We start from the raw sequence: 18,119 nt of genomic DNA, 5'->3' as shown, positions 1-18,119 counted from the left end.
TTTCTTTATGGGGGCGTGTTTGTTAACCTCTCTGGGATATGTGGGACGCTAGCGTCCCCAACTGGCCAACATCCAGTGAAAATGCAGAGCGCCAAATTCAAATATATTACTATAAAAATTTAACTTTCATAAAATCACACATGCAATATACCAAATTAAAGCTACACTTGTTGTGAATCCAGCCAACGTGTCAGATTTCAAAAATGCTTTACGGCGAAAGCAAACGATGCTATTATCTGAGGATAGCAACCAAGCAAACACAGACCATCATATTTCAACCCTCCCGGCGCGACCCAAAACGCAGAAATAAAGATATATTTCATGCCTTACCTTTGACGAGCTTCTTCTGTTGGCACTCCAATGTGTCCCATAAACATCACAAATTGTCCTTTTGTTCGATTAATTCCGTCTATATATCCAAAATGTCCATTTATTTGGCGCGTTTGATCCCAAAAAAACACCGGTTCCAACTCGCGCAACATAACTACAAATGTTACCTGTAAGCTTTGTCCAAAACATTTCAAACTACTTCCTAATACAACTTTAGGTATTTTTTAACGTTAATAATCGATATAATTTAAGACGGGATATACTGTGTTTTATACCGGAGGAAAACAAAGTGTAGCGAGCCTCTGTGTAACGCGCCTCTAACAAAGAGTACACTTCCCTCTAGCCTCGTTCTGAACAGTGTTACTTAATTTCTCAAAGGAAAAACCTCAAACAATTTCTAAAGACTGTTGACATCCAGTGGAAGCGATAGGAACTGCAAGAAAGTCGATTAGAAATCTGGATTCCCAATGAAAACCCATTGAAAAGAGAGTGACCTCAAAAAAACCTCAAACAATTCTGAATGGTTTGTCCTCGGGGTTTCGCCTGCCAAATAAGTTCTGTTATAGTCACAGACATGATTCAAACAGTTTTAGAAACTTCAGTGTTTTCTATCCAAATCTACTAATAATATGTATGTCTTAGCTTCTGGGCCTGAGTAGGAGGAAGTTTAATTTGGGCAATGCTGCCCCCTATCCTAGAGAAGTTAACAATACCACTGAAAATACAAAAAAAGAAGGTCCAAGCGGTTTCGACAGAGGGGATCAAGCTGATTCTATACCAATTTACGAAGGAAGGCTTGCTCATAAAAGTTTTTTTAGCAAGCGTCTATGACAAATCAGGACCTGTCATTTCACTGAGCAGCCATTACAAACACAGGCTGTAAAATAGTGATCACTAAGGCCATTACAGAAAACACCAGACTGATACCTATCAGGATTAATTGTGAGGATAACATCAAGGAGAGTAGCCTTTTCTGGGTGTTTGGAGTCATACCTTGTGGGATCGGTGATACTCTGAGAAAGATTTAGAGAGTCCCATTGCTTTAGGACTTGGTCAGGTGGTTTAAGCATGTCACCTAGCAGGACAAATTCAGACTTAGAGTAAGGGGCCAGGAGAGCGATTAAGACAGGTAGGGTACAGGCCGGTGCTGATGGAGGACGATAGCACCCAGCAACAGTCAACAAAGAGCTATTTGAAAGTTTAATGCTTATAACCAGCAAATCAAATTGTTTGGGGACAGACTTGGTGGAGACAACCGAGCACTGAAGGTGTTCCTCCACTCTTTCTTAACCACGTCTCAGTACTGACCAACACATCTGGATTGGAGCTGTGAATCTACACTTTCAATTGATCCATTTTAGGTAATAAGCTTCTAGTGTTGACGTGCAGAAAACCCAGGCTTTTACGAGAGCAGAAATCAGTGCAACAGATATCAGAGCACAAGTCAGAATTGGGGCTAGCAACAGTAGATGGGCCAGGGTGTACATGCACATTTCCAGATATCATCAGCAGTAATACAATCAAGGCACGGCAGAGGACAGGGAGAGCTCTGCAGTGCTGATTTATGACATCTGAATGTGCATCAGATGGCAACAAGATCATATCGTACAGCAATTTCATCAGGTAACATGAATACAAAGCCAGCGAGAGGTGTTTAGAACAGGATGGGAGGCCAAGAGTCTGAGTAACCAATAGAGTGTCAGAGTCCCAAGTGTGGGAGCAAACATATTCTGTCCCACGGTTGGGTAAAGAAAGTTTGTAGTCAACAAAGTATGCAGGAGTCATGAGGCAAATAGCAAAATGCACAACAACACAAAAAAAATATATATATATATATATATATATGATGACTTGGGGCTAGCCATTGTAAGTTCAGAGTCCCCAACAGTGTGCTGGAGGAGAGCGAAAGCTCGGGAGAGAGGGGGGAGTGTGGTGGGGGTACCTGTACCAGACAGGGGGAGACAGACCAGGGAGAGAGGGGGGAGTGTGGTGGGGGTACCTGTACCAGACAGGGGGAGAGGGGGGAGTGTGGTGGAGGTACCTGTACCAGACAGGGGGGAGACAGACCAGGGAGAGAGGGGGGAGTGTGGTGGGGGTACCTGTACCAGACAGGGGGAGACAGACCAGGGAGAGGGGGGAGTGTGGTGGGGGTACCTGTACCAGACAGGGGGAGACAGACCAGGGAGAGAGGGGGGAGTGTGGTGGGGGTACCTGTACCAGACAGGGGGAGAGGGGGGAGTGTGGTGGAGGTACCTGTACCAGACAGGGGGGAGACAGACCAGGGAGAGAGGGGGGAGTGTGGTGGAGGTACCTGTACCAGACAGGGGGAGACAGACCAGGGAGAGGGGGGAGTGTGGTGGGGGTACCTGCACCAGACAGGGGGAGACAGACCAGGGAGAGAGGGGGGAGTGTGGTGGAGGTACCTGTACCAGACAGGGGGAGACAGACCAGGGAGAGGGGGGAGTGTGGTGGGGTTACCTGCACCAGACAGGGGGAGACAGGCCAGGGCGGACAGTGAACAGAGAGAGGGGAGTGTGGTGGGGTTACCTGCACCAGACAGGGGGAGACAGGCCAGGGCAGACAGTGAACAGAGAGAGGGGAGTGTGGTGGGGGTACCTGCACCAGACAGGCCAGGGCAGACAGTGAACAGAGAGAGGGGAGTGTGGTGGGGTTACCTGCACCAGACAGGGGGAGACAGGCCAGGGCAGACAGTGAACAGAGAGAGGGGAGTGTGGTGGGGGTACCTGCAGGGCAGACGGTGAACAGATCACAGGTGGAATCCAAGCAGCAGTGCAGCAGGCAACGGGAGTAGGTGTCACACCCACTTGGGAGAAGCTTTTATTTCTGGAGTCAGATTTCTTGTAGAAAATGCCAGTGAATGGTCTTTGAACAGCAGGAGGGGACTTCAGAGGACACTTCAAAGACTCCTGACACTTGTTGGGCCCAAAGGCCTTTTACTTCACACCTTAGTGCTAATTGAATTTGTATCTGGCTCAGTTCCAGGTTGGAACGGTGTCCTCAGGTCTCTGCTGTTTGTTGGCTAGAGCACCCTCCTTATAGCTTGGGAAAATAAAACCTTGGAAGCAGTAATCTCTCTGGTTAATTTTGGTCAAAATTCGGTTGTAGGTTTGGAGTTTTGATCTGGACCCTCAGATGTGTATGCAAATATATATATATTTTTTAATATTAATGTTTGGGGATTTTTATTCAAATAGTTGTAGTCACCTCCAAAGGAACTATTTGTTCCCCCTGAAAAAGTAATTTTCCACAAAGCAGAGTTACAACTAGTTATCCCAGATGTCTACAGTAGGTTGTACTCTGTGAACAGCAGCATTGGTTTCATGCGGTCATAAATCATATTGTAGAAGGACTCCTTAGAACCAAACACATACGCTATGTTCCATTCAGGACTCCTTAGAACCAAACACATACGCTATGTTCCATTCAGGACTCCTTAGAACCAAACACATAAGCTATGTTCCATTCAGGACTCCTTAGAACCAAACACATAAGCTATGTTCCATTCAGGACTCCTTAGAACCAAACACATAAGCTATGTTCCATTCAGGACTCCTTAGAACCAAACACATAAGCTATGTTCCATTCAGGACTCCTTAGAACCAAACACATACGCTATGTTCCATTCAGGACTCCTTAGAACCAAACACATACGCTATGTTCCATTCAGGACTCCTTAGAACCAAACACATACGCTATGTTCCATTCAGGACTCCTTAGAACCAAACACATACGCTATGTTCCATTCAGGACTCCTTAGAACCAAACACATAAGCTATGTTCCATTCAGGACTCCTTAGAACCAAACACATACGCTATGTTCCATTCAGGACTCCTTAGAACCAAACACATAAGCTATGTTCCATTCAGGACTCCTTAGAACCAAACACATAAGCTATGTTCCATTCAGGACTCCTTAGAACCAAACACATACGCTATGTTCCATTCAGGACTCCTTAGAACCAAACACATAAGCTATGTTCCATTCAGCTAACTTCCATGCTCAGGAGCAGGCTAATGGAGAAGGAGAATGGAGCAGGAAAATTTGAGTTCTCTGCCTAGAAAATTGCTATAGCATCCATATTATTTAGTTTACAAAACTGACTGGCATACTGTGGTATTAGAACCCACTTTACCACCTTAGCATTGCTTCCAGAGACCCTCATCCCCCTCTCTCTCTCTTTTGTCCCTCAGCACTTTGACTTCCCTCTGCCCAGCCCTCTGAAGGTGTTTGAGATGTTGGTGGTTCCAGAGCAGGAGTACCCCATGGTGTGTATAGCGGTCAGCCAGGCCACGGAGCCAGGCCAGGTGGTCCGCTTTGAGACCATCAACCTCAACTCCTGCTCTTCCTGGTTCACTGAGATGGGAACAAGTAAGGAACAAACGCACACTACACAGAGACTATCGTCCTGAACTCTGGCGCCTCCTGAGTGGTATGCTACGAAGCTAGCTAGATCTACTCAGAGACTATCGTCCTCAACTCAGCCTCCTCCTGAGTGGTATGCTACGAAGCTAGCTAGATCTACTCAGGCTTTTATGAAGCTAGCCAGCTTCAGGTAGCTTCACATTCCATCTCAGGCTTCATCCGTACTACGACAGTGGGTATTGCTTGTCCGCCTGCCACTAACTCTAGCAGCCTCGTAACTGCACGTGTCTAGTCGAACGCCGAACTCTTCATTGAGACAATTCTGAAACCACCAATCCATGGGAGAGTCAGTGCTACATTTTCATTTTAGCTGTAATCAACATGAAAGAAAAGTTACCATGTAAATTCAGCTGGCTATGGTGTGAAATAGGCTTTTAGAGGTGACGTCGTTATTTTATTACTTATCGTTGTTTCCCATCTTTCACGTGCTTGGTTGTTCACACAGCACCTTTTTCCCGCTCCTATTGATAAAATAATACCGTTTTACTGTGCTGTGTGAACACCTAAGTATGAAGAACTTTCAAATGCATCCGGCCGTTACTAGGTGGCCGTTACTAGGTGGCCGTTACTAGGTGGCCGTTACTAGGTGGCCGTTACTAGGTGGCCGTTACTAGGTGGCCGTTACAAAATGCATCTGGGCGTTACTAAATGTGTAATGTCATAGGTATTATAATATTAGTGTTTTTACACAAACATTTGCTTTATAAAATATTTAATTGGCCGTCTTCCTCAAATTAAGGGGATGATGACGCAATCTTTGCGAGAGGGAGGGAATCTGATTTCATTGGTCCTCAGCTCGCACTCAGTCATTTCATTCTGGCTAAGTGGAGTCCAAGAGCAGGTTTGTTCTGAAGGATTCTTTGCCATAGAAATGTATCTGTCTAAAAGGTGAGCCACTTTGGTGGTACCGGTTATCCCAAGTTGAACTCTGAGTTGACCTGAGTTACCTCCCTAACTCCTCAAGCCTGATTCGTAGTATACCCCTCAAGCCTGATTCGTAGTATACCCCTCAAGCCTGATTCGTAGTGTACCCCTCAAGCCTGATTCGTAGTGTACCCCTCAAGCCTGATTCGTAGTGTACCCCTCAAGCCTGATTCGTAGTATACCCCTCAAGCCTGATTCGTAGTGTACCCCTCAAGCCTGATTCGTAGTGTACCCCTCATGCCTGATTTGTACCCCTCTGGTACACTGAGATGGGATCAAGACAGACACACACACACACACCACATAACACACACACACCACGCAATACACAGACACACTATTTATACAAAAGTATGTGGACACCCCTTCAAATGAGTGGATTCGGTTATTTCAGCCAAACCCGTTGCTGACAGGTGTATAAAATTGAGCACACGACCATGCAATCTCCATGGACAAACATTGGCAGTAGAATGGCCTTACTGAAGAGCTCAGTGACTTTCAACGTGGCACCGTCATAGGAGGACACCATTCCAACATGTCAGTTTGTCAAATTTCTGGCCTGCTAGAGCTGCCCCGGTCAACTGTAAATGCTGTTATTGTGAAGTGGAAACGTCTAGGAGCAACAACGGCTCAGCCGCAAAGTGGTAGACCACACAAGCTGGGACCGCCGAATGCTGAAGTGACTAACGCGTAAAAATCATCTTTCCTCAGTTGCAACACTCATTATCGAGTTTCAAACTGCCTCTGGAAGCAACGTCAGCACAATAACTGTTCGTCTGGAGCTTCATGAAATGGGTTTCCATGGCCGAGCAGACGAACACAAGTCTAAGATCACCATGTGCAATGCCAAGCGTCGACTGGAGTGGTGTAAAGCTCGCCGCCATTGGACTCTGGAGTAGTGAAAATGCGTTCTCTGGAGTGATGAATCAGACTTCAACATCTGGCAGTCCGACGTACGAATCTGGATTTGGCGGATGCCAGGAGAACGCTACCTGCCCCAATGCATTGTGCCAACTGTAAAGTTTGGTGGTGGAGGAATAATGGTCTGGGGCTGTTTTTCATGGTTCGGGCTAGGCCCCTTAGTTCCAGTGAAGGGAAATCTTAACGCTACAGCATACAATGACATTCTAGACGATTCTGTACTCGAATCACTAATGCTCTTATGGCTGAATGGAAGCAACTCCCCGCAGCAATGTTCCAACATCTAGTAGAAAGCCTTCCCAGAAGAGTGGAGGCTGTTATAGCAGCAAAGGGGGACCAACTCCATATTAATGCCCATAATTTTGGAATGAGATGTTTGACGAGCAGGTGTCCACATACTTTTGGTCATGTAGTGTATCATCAATCTCAAGTCCTGCTCCTGCTGGTTCACTGAGATGGGATCAATAGGCACCAGACGGAAGAAAACGGAAACTTGGAGGGACTATCTAGACTACCTGAAAATGCTCATTTTAATTTTCTGTTGCAAAGCAAGTCATTTTAAAACAGTTGAACACAACCCTAGATTCATACTGTAAGTACACATTGAAACACATCCTACTATGTTGCTCTATTCCTGGATTCCAGTAGGGATATCTTTATGGTAACCATTATTTTCTGTGTCTTCCCTTAGCTGGTCAAGCAGTGGATGCCATCCATGTGACCCAGCTGGAGAGGGACACAGTGCTAGTGTGCCTGGACAGTAAGTATGACCTCAAACCTCTGACCCCCACAGAGATGACTTCCTGCACTTTGTTGCATCCCAAATGGCACCCTATTCCCTATGTAGTGCACTACTTTTAACCAGGGCCCATAGGGAATTGCACTACATAGGTAATAGTGAGACATTTGGGACTCCAGTTCAGTCGAGCTAGTCCTGCACTGAGAAAGTAGACATGCTGCTAATCGTTTGCCCTACAGTCATTATTTCATTTATTTAACCAGGAAAAAGACCCTTGAGTTTAGAAACCTCTTTTTTTTCGAGGGGGACATGGCATTTTTTCTAGTTTTAGTCTCCTCTACCAGAGCTTTAATCTCAGACAGCGACACCCTCTCCTCTAGTTGTAGTCTCCTCTACCAGAGTTTTAATCTCAGACAGCGACACCCTCTCCTCTAGTTTTAGTCTCCTCTACCAGAGCTTTAATCTCAGACAGCGACACCCTCTCCTCTAGTTTTAGTCTCCTCTCAGAGCTTTAATCTCAGACAGCGACACCCTCTCCTCTAGTTTTAGTCTCCTCTACCAGAGCTTTAATCTCAGACAGCGACACCCTCTCCTCTAGTTGTAGTCTCCTCTCAGAGCTTTAATCTCAGACAGCGACACCCTCTCCTCTAGTTTTAGTCTCCTCTACCAGAGCTTTAATCTCAGACAGCGACACCCTCTCCTCTAGTTTTAGTCTCCTCTACCAGAGCTTTAATCTCAGACAGCGACACCCTCTCCTCTAGTTGTAGTCTCCTCTCAGAGCTTTAATCTCAGACAGCGACACCCTCTCCTCTAGTTGTAGTCTCCTCTCAGAGCTTTAATCTCAGACAGCGATACCCTCTCCTCTAGTTGTAGTCTCCTCTCAGAGCTGTAATCTCAGACAGCGATACCCTCTCCTCTAGTTGTAGTCTCCTCTCTCAGAGCTTTAATCTCAGACAGCGACACCCTCTCCTCTAGTTTTAGTCTCCTCTACCAGAGCTTTAATCTCAGACAGCGACACCCTCTCCTCTAGTTGTAGTCTCCTCTACCAGAGCTTTAATCTCAGACAGCGACACCCTCTCCTCTAGTTGTAGTCTCCTCTATCAGAGCTTTAATCTCAGACAGCGACACCCTCTCCTCTAGTTGTAGTCTCCTCTCAGAGCTTTAATCTCAGACAGCGACACCCTCTCCTCTAGTTGTAGTCTCCTCTCAGAGCTTTAATCTCAGACAGCGACACCCTCTCCTCTAGTTGTAGTCTCCTCTATCAGAGCTTTAATCTCAGACAGCGACACCCTCTCCTCTAGTTGTAGTCTCCTCTCAGAGCTTTAATCTCAGACAGCGACACCCTCTCCTCTAGTTGTAGTCTCGTCTCAGAGCTTTAATCTCAGACAGCGATACCCTCTCCTCTAGTTGTAGTCTCCTCTCAGAGCTTTAATCTCAGACAGCGACACCCTCTCCTCTAGTTGTAGTCTCCTCTACCAGAGCTTTAATCTCAGACAGCGACACCCTCTCCTCTAGTTGTAGTCTCCTCTACCAGAGCTTTAATCTCAGACAGCGACACCCTCTCCTCTAGTTGTAGTCTCCTCTCAGAGCTTTAATCTCAGACAGCGACACCCTCTCCTCTAGTTTTAGTCTCCTCTACCAGAGCTTTAATCTCAGACAGCGACACCCTCTCCTCTAGTTGTAGTCTCCTCTACCAGAGTTTTAATCTCAGACAGCGACACCCTCTCCTCTAGTTTTAGTCTCCTCTACCAGAGCTTTAATCTCAGACAGCGACACCCTCTCCTCTAGTTTTAGTCTCCTCTACCAGAGCTTTAATCTCAGACAGCGACACCCTCTCCTCTAGTTGTAGTCTCCTCTCAGAGCTTTAATCTCAGACAGCGACACCCTCTCCTCTAGTTTTAGTCTCCTCTACCAGAGCTTTAATCTCAGACAGCGACACCCTCTCCTCTAGTTGTAGTCTCCTCTATCAGAGCTTTAATCTCAGACAGCGACACCCTCTCCTCTAGTTGTAGTCTCCTCTATCAGAGCTTTAATCTCAGACAGCGACACCCTCTCCTCTAGTTTTAGTCTCCTCTACCAGAGCTTTAATCTCAGACAGCGACACCCTCTCCTCTAGTTGTAGTCTTTTACAGCTCGTTCTAAGATCACCGAGCATTATTAGGACAGTTATCTTTTACCCATTTCAGGAACCGTGAAACATCGTAGCAGCTAAGAACGTACACTACGTTTGTGATGTCCTTGTAAGTGAGGATCTGCTTTTTTTTTTATCCGGCCACTATTCAAAAAGCTCTCCTATTTTTTTTTTTTTTTTCATTCTAGAAAATCTAAAGATCGTGAACCTCATGGGAAGATTAAAGTCTAATAAGAAGCTAGCCTCAGAGCTCAGCTTTGACTTCGCCATTGGATCCGTTGGTAAGATGACCTCTTAATATTATTCACCTACTATTTCAATGTTAGAGTTGAGCTTCTAGGGGCTAAAAGAGCTTCTAGGGGCTAAAAGAGCTTCTAGGGGCTAACTTCAGTGTTTTATAATAGAGTTATGGTTTCCCCTGTATTCACATCCCACTACCCTTCAATACTATGCATCCTTGTTCAATCAATCAATCAATCAAGTTTATTTTATATAGCCCTTCGTACATCAGCTAATATCTCGAAGTGCTGTACAGAAACCCAGCCTAAAACCCCAAACAGCAAGCAATGCAGGTGTAGAAGCTAATTGTTAATGTCAATGTCAACGTCGACCTTTGTATATTAATGTGTACGATGATTGCCGATTATCCTCCCTGTCGTATAACATTCCTGTCCCTTCTCCCCCAGTGACGTGTTCTACTTTTTATAATATAATAAACTGTGTAGTAATAATATGTATGATAACTGACGTCCCCGTCTCCTCGTGCTCCAGTGTGCCTTCAGGACAGTGTTCTAGCCTTCTGGAAGCACGGCATGCAGGGAAAGAGCTTCAAGTCCAACGAGGTAGGTGTTACCGTGGTAACAAAACCATTCAGTCACCCGTAACCATACTGTCACACTAGACATGCTACACATTGTCAATCAAACTGAATCTAAATATGATTATGACTTGGTGGCTGTAACAAAACCTGACTATAATACAGTCAGGTCTATACAGGAGGGGGATTGGAAAGGCACCAGTCAGATCTATACAGGAGGAGGATTGGAAAGGCACCAGTCAGATCTATACAGGAGGGGGATTGGAAAGGCACCAGTCAGATCTATACAGGAGGATGATTGGAAAGGCACCAGTCAGATCTATACAGGAGGAGGATTGGAAAGGCACCAGTCAGATCTATACAGGAGGAGGATTGGAAAGACACCAGTCAGATCTATACAGGAGGAGGATTGGAAAGACACCAGTCAGATCTATACAGGAGGAGGATTGGAAAGGCACCAGTCAGATCTATACAGGAGGAGGATTGGAAAGGCACCAGTCAGATCTATACAGGAGGAGGATTGGAAAGACACCAGTCAGATCTATACAGGAGGAGGATTGGAAAAGCACCAGTCAGATCTATACAGGAGGAGGATTGGAAAGGCGTCAGTCAGATCTATACAGGAGGGGGATTGGAAAGGCGTCAGTCAGATCTATACTGGAGGAGGATTGGAAAGGCACCAGTCAGATCTATACAGGAGGGAGGATTGGAAAGGCACCAGTCAGATCTATACAGGAGGGGGATTGGGAAGGCACCAGTCAGGTCTATACAGGAGGGGGATTGGAAAGGCGTCAGTCAGATCTATACTGGAGGGGGATTGGAAAGGCGCCAGTCAGATCTATACTGGAGGAGGATTGGAAAGGCACCAGTCAGATCTATACAGGAGGGGGATTGGAAAGGCACCAGTCAGATCTATACAGGAGGAGGATTGGAAAGGCACCAGTCAGATCTATACTGGAGGGGGATTGGAAAGACACCAGTCAGATCTATACAGGAGGAGGATTGGAAAGGCACCAGTCAGATCTATACAGGAGGGAGAATTGGAAAGACACCAGTCAGATCTATACAGGAGGGGGATTGGAAAGGCACCAGTCAGATCTATACAGGAGGGGGATTGGAAAGGCACCAGTCAGATCTATACAGGAGGAGGATTGGAAAGGCACCAGTCAGATCTATACAGGAGGGGGATTGGAAAGGCACCAGTCAGATCTATACAGGAGGGAGGATTGGAAAGGCACCAGTCAGATCTATACAGGAGGGAGGATTGGAAAGGCACCAGTCAGATCTATACAGGAGGGGGATTGGAAAGGCACCAGTCAGATCTATACAGGAGGAGGATTGGAAAGGCACCAGTCAGATCTATACTGGAGGCGATTTGGAAAGGCACCAGTCAGGTCTATACAGGAGGGGGATTGGAAAGGCGTCAGTCAGATCTATACAGGAGGGAGGATTGGAAAGGCACCAGTCAGGTCTATACAGGAGGGGGATTGGAAAGGCACCAGTCAGATCTATACAGGAGGGAGGATTGGAAAGGCACCAGTCAGGTCTATACAGGAGGGGGATTGGAAAGGCACCAGTCAGATCTATACAGGAGGGGGATTGGAAAGGCACCAGTCGGTTACAGCTGTTACAGAGGGGTAGGGGCTTGTAACGTCAGTCGGTTACAGCTGTTAGAGGGGGAGGGGCTTGTAACGTCAGTCGGTTACAGCTGTTACAAGGGGGGGAGGGGCTTGTAACGTCAGTAGGTTACAGCTGTTTCTGAGGGGGGGGGGGGGGGGCTTGTAACGACAGTAGGTTACAGCTGTTTCTGAGGGGGGGGGCTTGTAACGACAGTAGGTTACAGCTGTTTCTGAGGGGGAGGGGCAGGTATCCTACACACAAACTGGCAAAGATTTCCAGCTGGTTCCAACCCCTAGTCCATGTTGACATAATTATCAGTTGTTTTCCCAGACTGAGGAACTAGCACGTGGTTAGCTACTAGCTAGGTGTTGGCTGTCTCCAGGGAAGTGTGGTAGCGTGTATACTCCGGTCTCTGTGGTAGTGTGTATACTCCGGTCTCTGTGGTAGTGTGTATACTCCGGTCTCTGTGGTAGTGTGTATACTCCGGTCTCTGTGGTAGTGTGTATACTCCTGCCTCTGTGGTAGTGTGTATACTCCTGTCTCTGTGGTAGTGTGTATACTCCTGTCTCTGTGGTAGTGTGTATACTCCTGCCTCTGTGGTAGTGTGTATACTCCTGCCTCTGTGGTAGTGTGTATACTCCTGTCTCTGTGGTAGTGTGTATACTCCGGTCTCTGTGGTAGTGTGTATACTCCGGTCTCTGTGGTAGTGTGTATATTCCGATCTCTGTGGTAGTGTGTATACTCCTGTCTCTGTGGTAGTGTGTATACTCCTGCCTCTGTGGTAGTGTGTATACTCCTGCCTCTGTGGTAGTGTGTATACTCCTGTCTCTGTGGTAGTCTGTATACTCCGGTCGCTGTGGTAGTGTGTGTACTCCTGTCTCTGTGGTAATGTGTATACTTCTGTGATAGTGTGTATACTCCGGTCTCTGTGGTAGTGTGTGTACTCCTGTCTCTGTGGTAGTGTGTATACTTCTGTGGTAGTGTGTATACTCCGGTCTCTGTGGTAGTGTGTATACTCCGGTCTCTGTGGTAGTGTGTATACTCCGGTCTCTGTGGTAGTGTGTATACTCCGGTCTCTGTGGTAGTGTGTATTCTCCGGTCTCTGTGGTAGTGTGTGTACTCCTGTCTCTGTGGTAGTGTGTATACTTCTGTGGTAGTGTGTATACTCCGGTCTCTGTGGTAGTGTGTATACTTCTGTGGTAGTGTGTATACTTCTGTGGTAGTGTGTATACTTCTGTGGTAGTGTGTATACTTCTGTGGTAGTGTGTATACTTCTGTGGTAGTGTGTATACTTCTGTGGTAGTGTGTATACTCCGGTCTCTGTGGTAGTGTGTATACTCCTGCCTCTGTGGTAGTGTGTATACTCCTGCCTCTGTGGTAGTGTGTGTACTCCTGTCTCTGTGGTAGTGTGTATACTTCTGTGGTAGTGTGTATACTCCGGTCTCTGTGGTAGTGTGTATACTCCGGTCTCTGTGGTAGTGTGTATACTCCGGTCTCTGTGGTAGTGTGTATACTCCGGTCTCTGTGGTAGTGTGTATTCTCCGGTCTCTGTGGTAGTGTGTGTACTCCTGTCTCTGTGGTAGTGTGTATACTTCTGTGGTAGTGTGTATACTCCGGTCTCTGTGGTAGTGTGTATACTTCTGTGGTAGTGTGTATACTTCTGTGGTAGTGTGTATACTTCTGTGGTAGTGTGTATACTTCTGTGGTAGTGTGTATACTCCGGTCTCTGTGGTAGTGTGTATACTCCGGTCTCTGTGGTAGTGTGTATACTCCGGTCTCTGTGGTAGTGTGTATACTCCGGTCTCTGTGGTAGTGTGTATACTCCGGTCTCTGTGGTAGTGTGTATTCTCCGGTCTCTGTGGTAGTGTGTGTACTCCTGTCTCTGTGGTAGTGTGTGTACTCCTGTCTCTGTGGTAGTGTGTATACTTCTGTGGTAGTGTGTATACTCCGGTCTCTGTGGTAGTGTGTATACTCCGGTCTCTGTGGTAGTGTGTATACTCCGGTCTCTGTGGTAGTGTGTATACTCCTGCCTCTGTGGTAGTGTGTATACTCCTGCCTCTGTGGTAGTGTGTATACTCCTGCCTCTGTGGTAGTGTGTATACTCCTGCCTCTGTGGTAGTGTGTATACTCCTGCCTCTGTGGTAGTGTGTATACTCCTGCCTCTGTGGTAGTGTGTATACTCCTGCCTCTGTGGTAGTGTGTATACTCCTGCCTCTGTGGTAGTGTGTATACTCCTGTCTCTGTGGTAGTCTGTATACTTCTGTGGTAGTGTGTATACTCCTGCCTCTGTGGTAGTGTGTATACTCCTGTCTCTGTGGTAGTCTGTATACTTCTGTGGTAGTGTGTATACTTCTGTGGTAGTGTGTATACTTCTGTGGTAGTGTGTATACTTCTGTGGTAGTGTGTATACTTCTGTGGTAGTGTGTATACTTCTGTGGTAGTGTGTATACTCCGGTCTCTGTGGTAGTGTGTATACTCCTGCCTCTGTGGTAGTGTGTATACTCCTGCCTCTGTGGTAGTGTGTATACTCCGGTCTCTGTGGTAGTGTGTATACTCCGGTCTCTGTGGTAGTGTGTATACTCCGGTCTCTGTGGTAGCGTGTATACTCCGGTCTCTGTGGTAGCGTGTATACTCCGGTCTCTGTGGTAGTGTGTATACTTCTGTGGTAGTGTGTATACTCCGGTCTTTGTGGTAGTGTGTATACTCCGGTCTCTGTGGTAGTGTGTATACTCCGGTCTCTGTGGTAGTGTGTATTCTCCGGTCTCTGTGGTAGTGTGTGTACTCCTGTCTCTGTGGTAGTGTGTGTACTCCTGTCTCTGTGGTAGTGTGTATACTTCTGTGGTAGTGTGTATACTCCGGTCTCTGTGGTAGTGTGTATACTTCTGTGGTAGTGTGTATACTTCTGTGGTAGTGTGTATACTCCGGTCTCTGTGGTAGTGTGTATACTCCTGCCTCTGTGGTAGTGTGTATACTCCTGCCTCTGTGGTAGTGTGTATACTCCGGTCTCTGTGGTAGTGTGTATACTCCGGTCTCTGTGGTAGTGTGTATACTCCGGTCTCTGTGGTAGTGTGTATACTCCGGTCTCTGTGGTAGTGTGTATACTCCTGCCTCTGTGGTAGTGTGTATACTCCTGCCTCTGTGGTAGTGTGTATACTCCTGCCTCTGTGGTAGTGTGTATACTCCTGCCTCTGTGGTAGTGTGTATACTCCTGCCTCTGTGGTAGTGTGTATACTCCTGCCTCTGTGGTAGTGTGTATACTCCTGCCTCTGTGGTAGTGTGTATACTCCTGTCTCTGTGGTAGTCTGTATACTTCTGTGGTAGTGTGTATACTCCTGCCTCTGTGGTAGTGTGTATACTCCTGTCTCTGTGGTAGTCTGTATACTTCTGTGGTAGTGTGTATACTTCTGTGGTAGTGTGTATACTTCTGTGGTAGTGTGTATACTTCTGTGGTAGTGTGTATACTTCTGTGGTAGTGTGTATACTTCTGTGGTAGTGTGTATACTCCGGTCTCTGTGGTAGTGTGTATACTCCTGCCTCTGTGGTAGTGTGTATACTCCGGTCTCTGTGGTAGTGTGTATACTCCGGTCTCTGTGGTAGTGTGTATACTCCGGTCTCTGTGGTAGCGTGTATACTCCGGTCTCTGTGGTAGCGTGTATACTCCGGTCTCTGTGGTAGTGTGTATACTTCTGTGGTAGTGTGTATACTCCGGTCTTTGTGGTAGTGTGTATACTCCGGTCTCTGTGGTAGTGTGTATACTCCGGTCTCTGTGGTAGTGTGTATTCTCCGGTCTCTGTGGTAGTGTGTGTACTCCTGTCTCTGTGGTAGTGTGTGTACTCCTGTCTCTGTGGTAGTGTGTATACTTCTGTGGTAGTGTGTATACTCCGGTCTCTGTGGTAGTGTGTATACTTCTGTGGTAGTGTGTATACTTCTGTGGTAGTGTGTATACTCCGGTCTCTGTGGTAGTGTGTATACTCCTGCCTCTGTGGTAGTGTGTATACTCCTGCCTCTGTGGTAGTGTGTATACTCCGGTCTCTGTGGTAGTGTGTATACTCCGGTCTCTGTGGTAGTGTGTATACTCCGGTCTCTGTGGTAGCGTGTATACTCCGGTCTCTGTGGTAGCGTGTATACTCCGGTCTCTGTGGTAGTGTGTATACTTCTGTGGTAGTGTGTATACTCCGGTCTTTGTGGTAGTGTGTATACTCCGGTCTCTGTGGTAGTGTGTATACTCCGGTCTCTGTGGTAGTGTGTATTCTCCGGTCTCTGTGGTAGTGTGTGTACTCCTGTCTCTGTGGTAGTGTGTGTACTCCTGTCTCTGTGGTAGTGTGTATACTTCTGTGGTAGTGTGTATACTCCGGTCTCTGTGGTAGTGTGTATACTTCTGTGGTAGTGTGTATACTTCTGTGGTAGTGTGTATACTTCTGTGGTAGTGTGTATACTTCTGTGGTAGTGTGTATACTTCTGTGGTAGTGTGTATACTTCTGTGGTAGTGTGTATACTTCTGTGGTAGTGTGTATACTTCTGTGGTAGTGTGTATACTTCTGTGGTAGTGTGTATACTTCTGTGGTAGTGTGTATACTTCTGTGGTAGTGTGTATACTCCTGCCTCTGTGGTAGTGTGTATACTCCTGCCTCTGTGGTAGCGTGTATACTCCGGTCTCTGTGGTAGCGTGTATACTCCGGTCTCTGTGGTAGCGTGTATACTCCGGTCTCTGTGGTAGCGTGTATACTCCGGTCTCTGTGGTAGTGTGTATACTTCTGTGGTAGTGTGTATACTTCTGTGGTAGTGTGTATACTTCTGTGGTAGTGTGTATACTTCTGTGGTAGTGTGTATACTTCTGTGGTAGTGTGTATACTTCTGTGGTAGTGTGTATACTTCTGTGGTAGTGTGTATACTTCTGTGGTAGTGTGTATACTTCTGTGGTAGTGTGTATACTTCTGTGGTAGTGTGTATACTTCTGTGGTAGTGTGTATACTTCTGTGGTAGTGTGTATACTCCTGCCTCTGTGGTAGTGTGTATACTCCGGTCTCTGTGGTAGCGTGTATACTCCGGTCTCTGTGGTAGCGTGTATACTCCGGTCTCTGTGGTAGTGTGTATACTCCGGTCTCTGGCTCACATCAACGCCATCTTCCCAGAATCCCTAGACCCACTCCAATTCGCATACCGCCCCAACAGATCCACAGATGACGTATTCTCAATTGCACTCCACACTGTCCTTTCCCACCTGGACAAAAGGAACACCTATGTGAGAATGCTATTCATCGACGGGGGCTGTAGTGGAGCTTCAAGTTCCTTGGTGTCCACATCACTAACAAACTATCATGGTCCAAACACACCAAGAGGACTGGACACATTGTTTGCAGAGGGCACAACCTCTATGCTCCACTTGTGAGAAACAGGTTTTGGTTTATTTCATTTAATTTATGAGTTTTTGTCAATTAAGCCATTGTCTTTTGTTAGGAGCGTTCCTGTCAATGTTGAGTAAGGACTTGCACGCATAGAAGTATACACACTACCACAGAGACCGGAGTATACACACTACCACAGAGACCGGAGTATACACACTACCACAGAGACCGGAGTATACACACTACCACAGAGACCAGAGTATACACACTACCACAGAGACCGGAGTATACACGCTACCACACTTCCCTGGAGACAGCCAACACCTAGCTAGTAGCTAACCACGTGCTAGTTATAGGCTACCTGGCCTGCGTGCAAATGTAGGCATATACAGTGCCTTCGGGAACTATTCAGACCCATTTTCCCACGTTTTGTTACGTTACAGTCTTATTCTAAAATGGATTAAATTAAAATGATTCCTCATCAATCGACACACAATACCCCATAATGACAAAAACAGTTTTTTTTTTAATTTTTTGCAAATTTATAAAAGAGAAACTGAAATACCTTATTTATGTAAGTATTCAGACCCTTTGCATCCTGTTCCCGTTGATCATCCTTGAGATGTTTCTACAACTTGAATGGAGTCCACCTGTGATGAATTCAATTGATTGGACATGATTTGGAAAGGCACACACCTGTCTATATAAGGTCCCACAGTTGACAGTGCATGTCAGGGCAAAAACCAAGTCATGAGGTCGAAGGAATTGTCCGTAGATCCCAGAGAAAAGATTCTGGGGAAGGGTACCAAAAAAATGTGTGCGGCATTGAAGGTCCCCAAGAACACAGT

The 18,119-nt window shown here is 46.5% G+C and overlaps 1 protein-coding gene across 2 annotated transcripts in view; it reads left to right on the top strand.

Moving 5' to 3' along the window:
- The window catches only part of map4k5 (mitogen-activated protein kinase kinase kinase kinase 5), a 113,413-nt gene that overhangs the window by 87,313 nt on the left and 7,981 nt on the right, over positions 1-18,119 (top strand). For both annotated transcript variants that reach the window (XM_039009210.1, XM_039009211.1), the window contains 4 exons: positions 4,543-4,720; positions 7,311-7,379; positions 9,678-9,770; positions 10,261-10,331. In XM_039009210.1, coding sequence (XP_038865138.1) covers positions 4,543-4,720; positions 7,311-7,379; positions 9,678-9,770; positions 10,261-10,331 — 411 coding nt within the window. The remainder of the gene's footprint in view (positions 1-4,542; positions 4,721-7,310; positions 7,380-9,677; positions 9,771-10,260; positions 10,332-18,119) is intronic.

The sequence above is a fragment of the Salvelinus namaycush genome, chromosome 15, assembly GCF_016432855.1.
Source record: "Salvelinus namaycush isolate Seneca chromosome 15, SaNama_1.0, whole genome shotgun sequence".
Classification (NCBI taxonomy): domain Eukaryota; kingdom Metazoa; phylum Chordata; class Actinopteri; order Salmoniformes; family Salmonidae; genus Salvelinus; species Salvelinus namaycush.
Note: the sequence above shows the minus strand (reverse complement) of the source record. Positions and strands in the feature narration are given on the sequence as shown.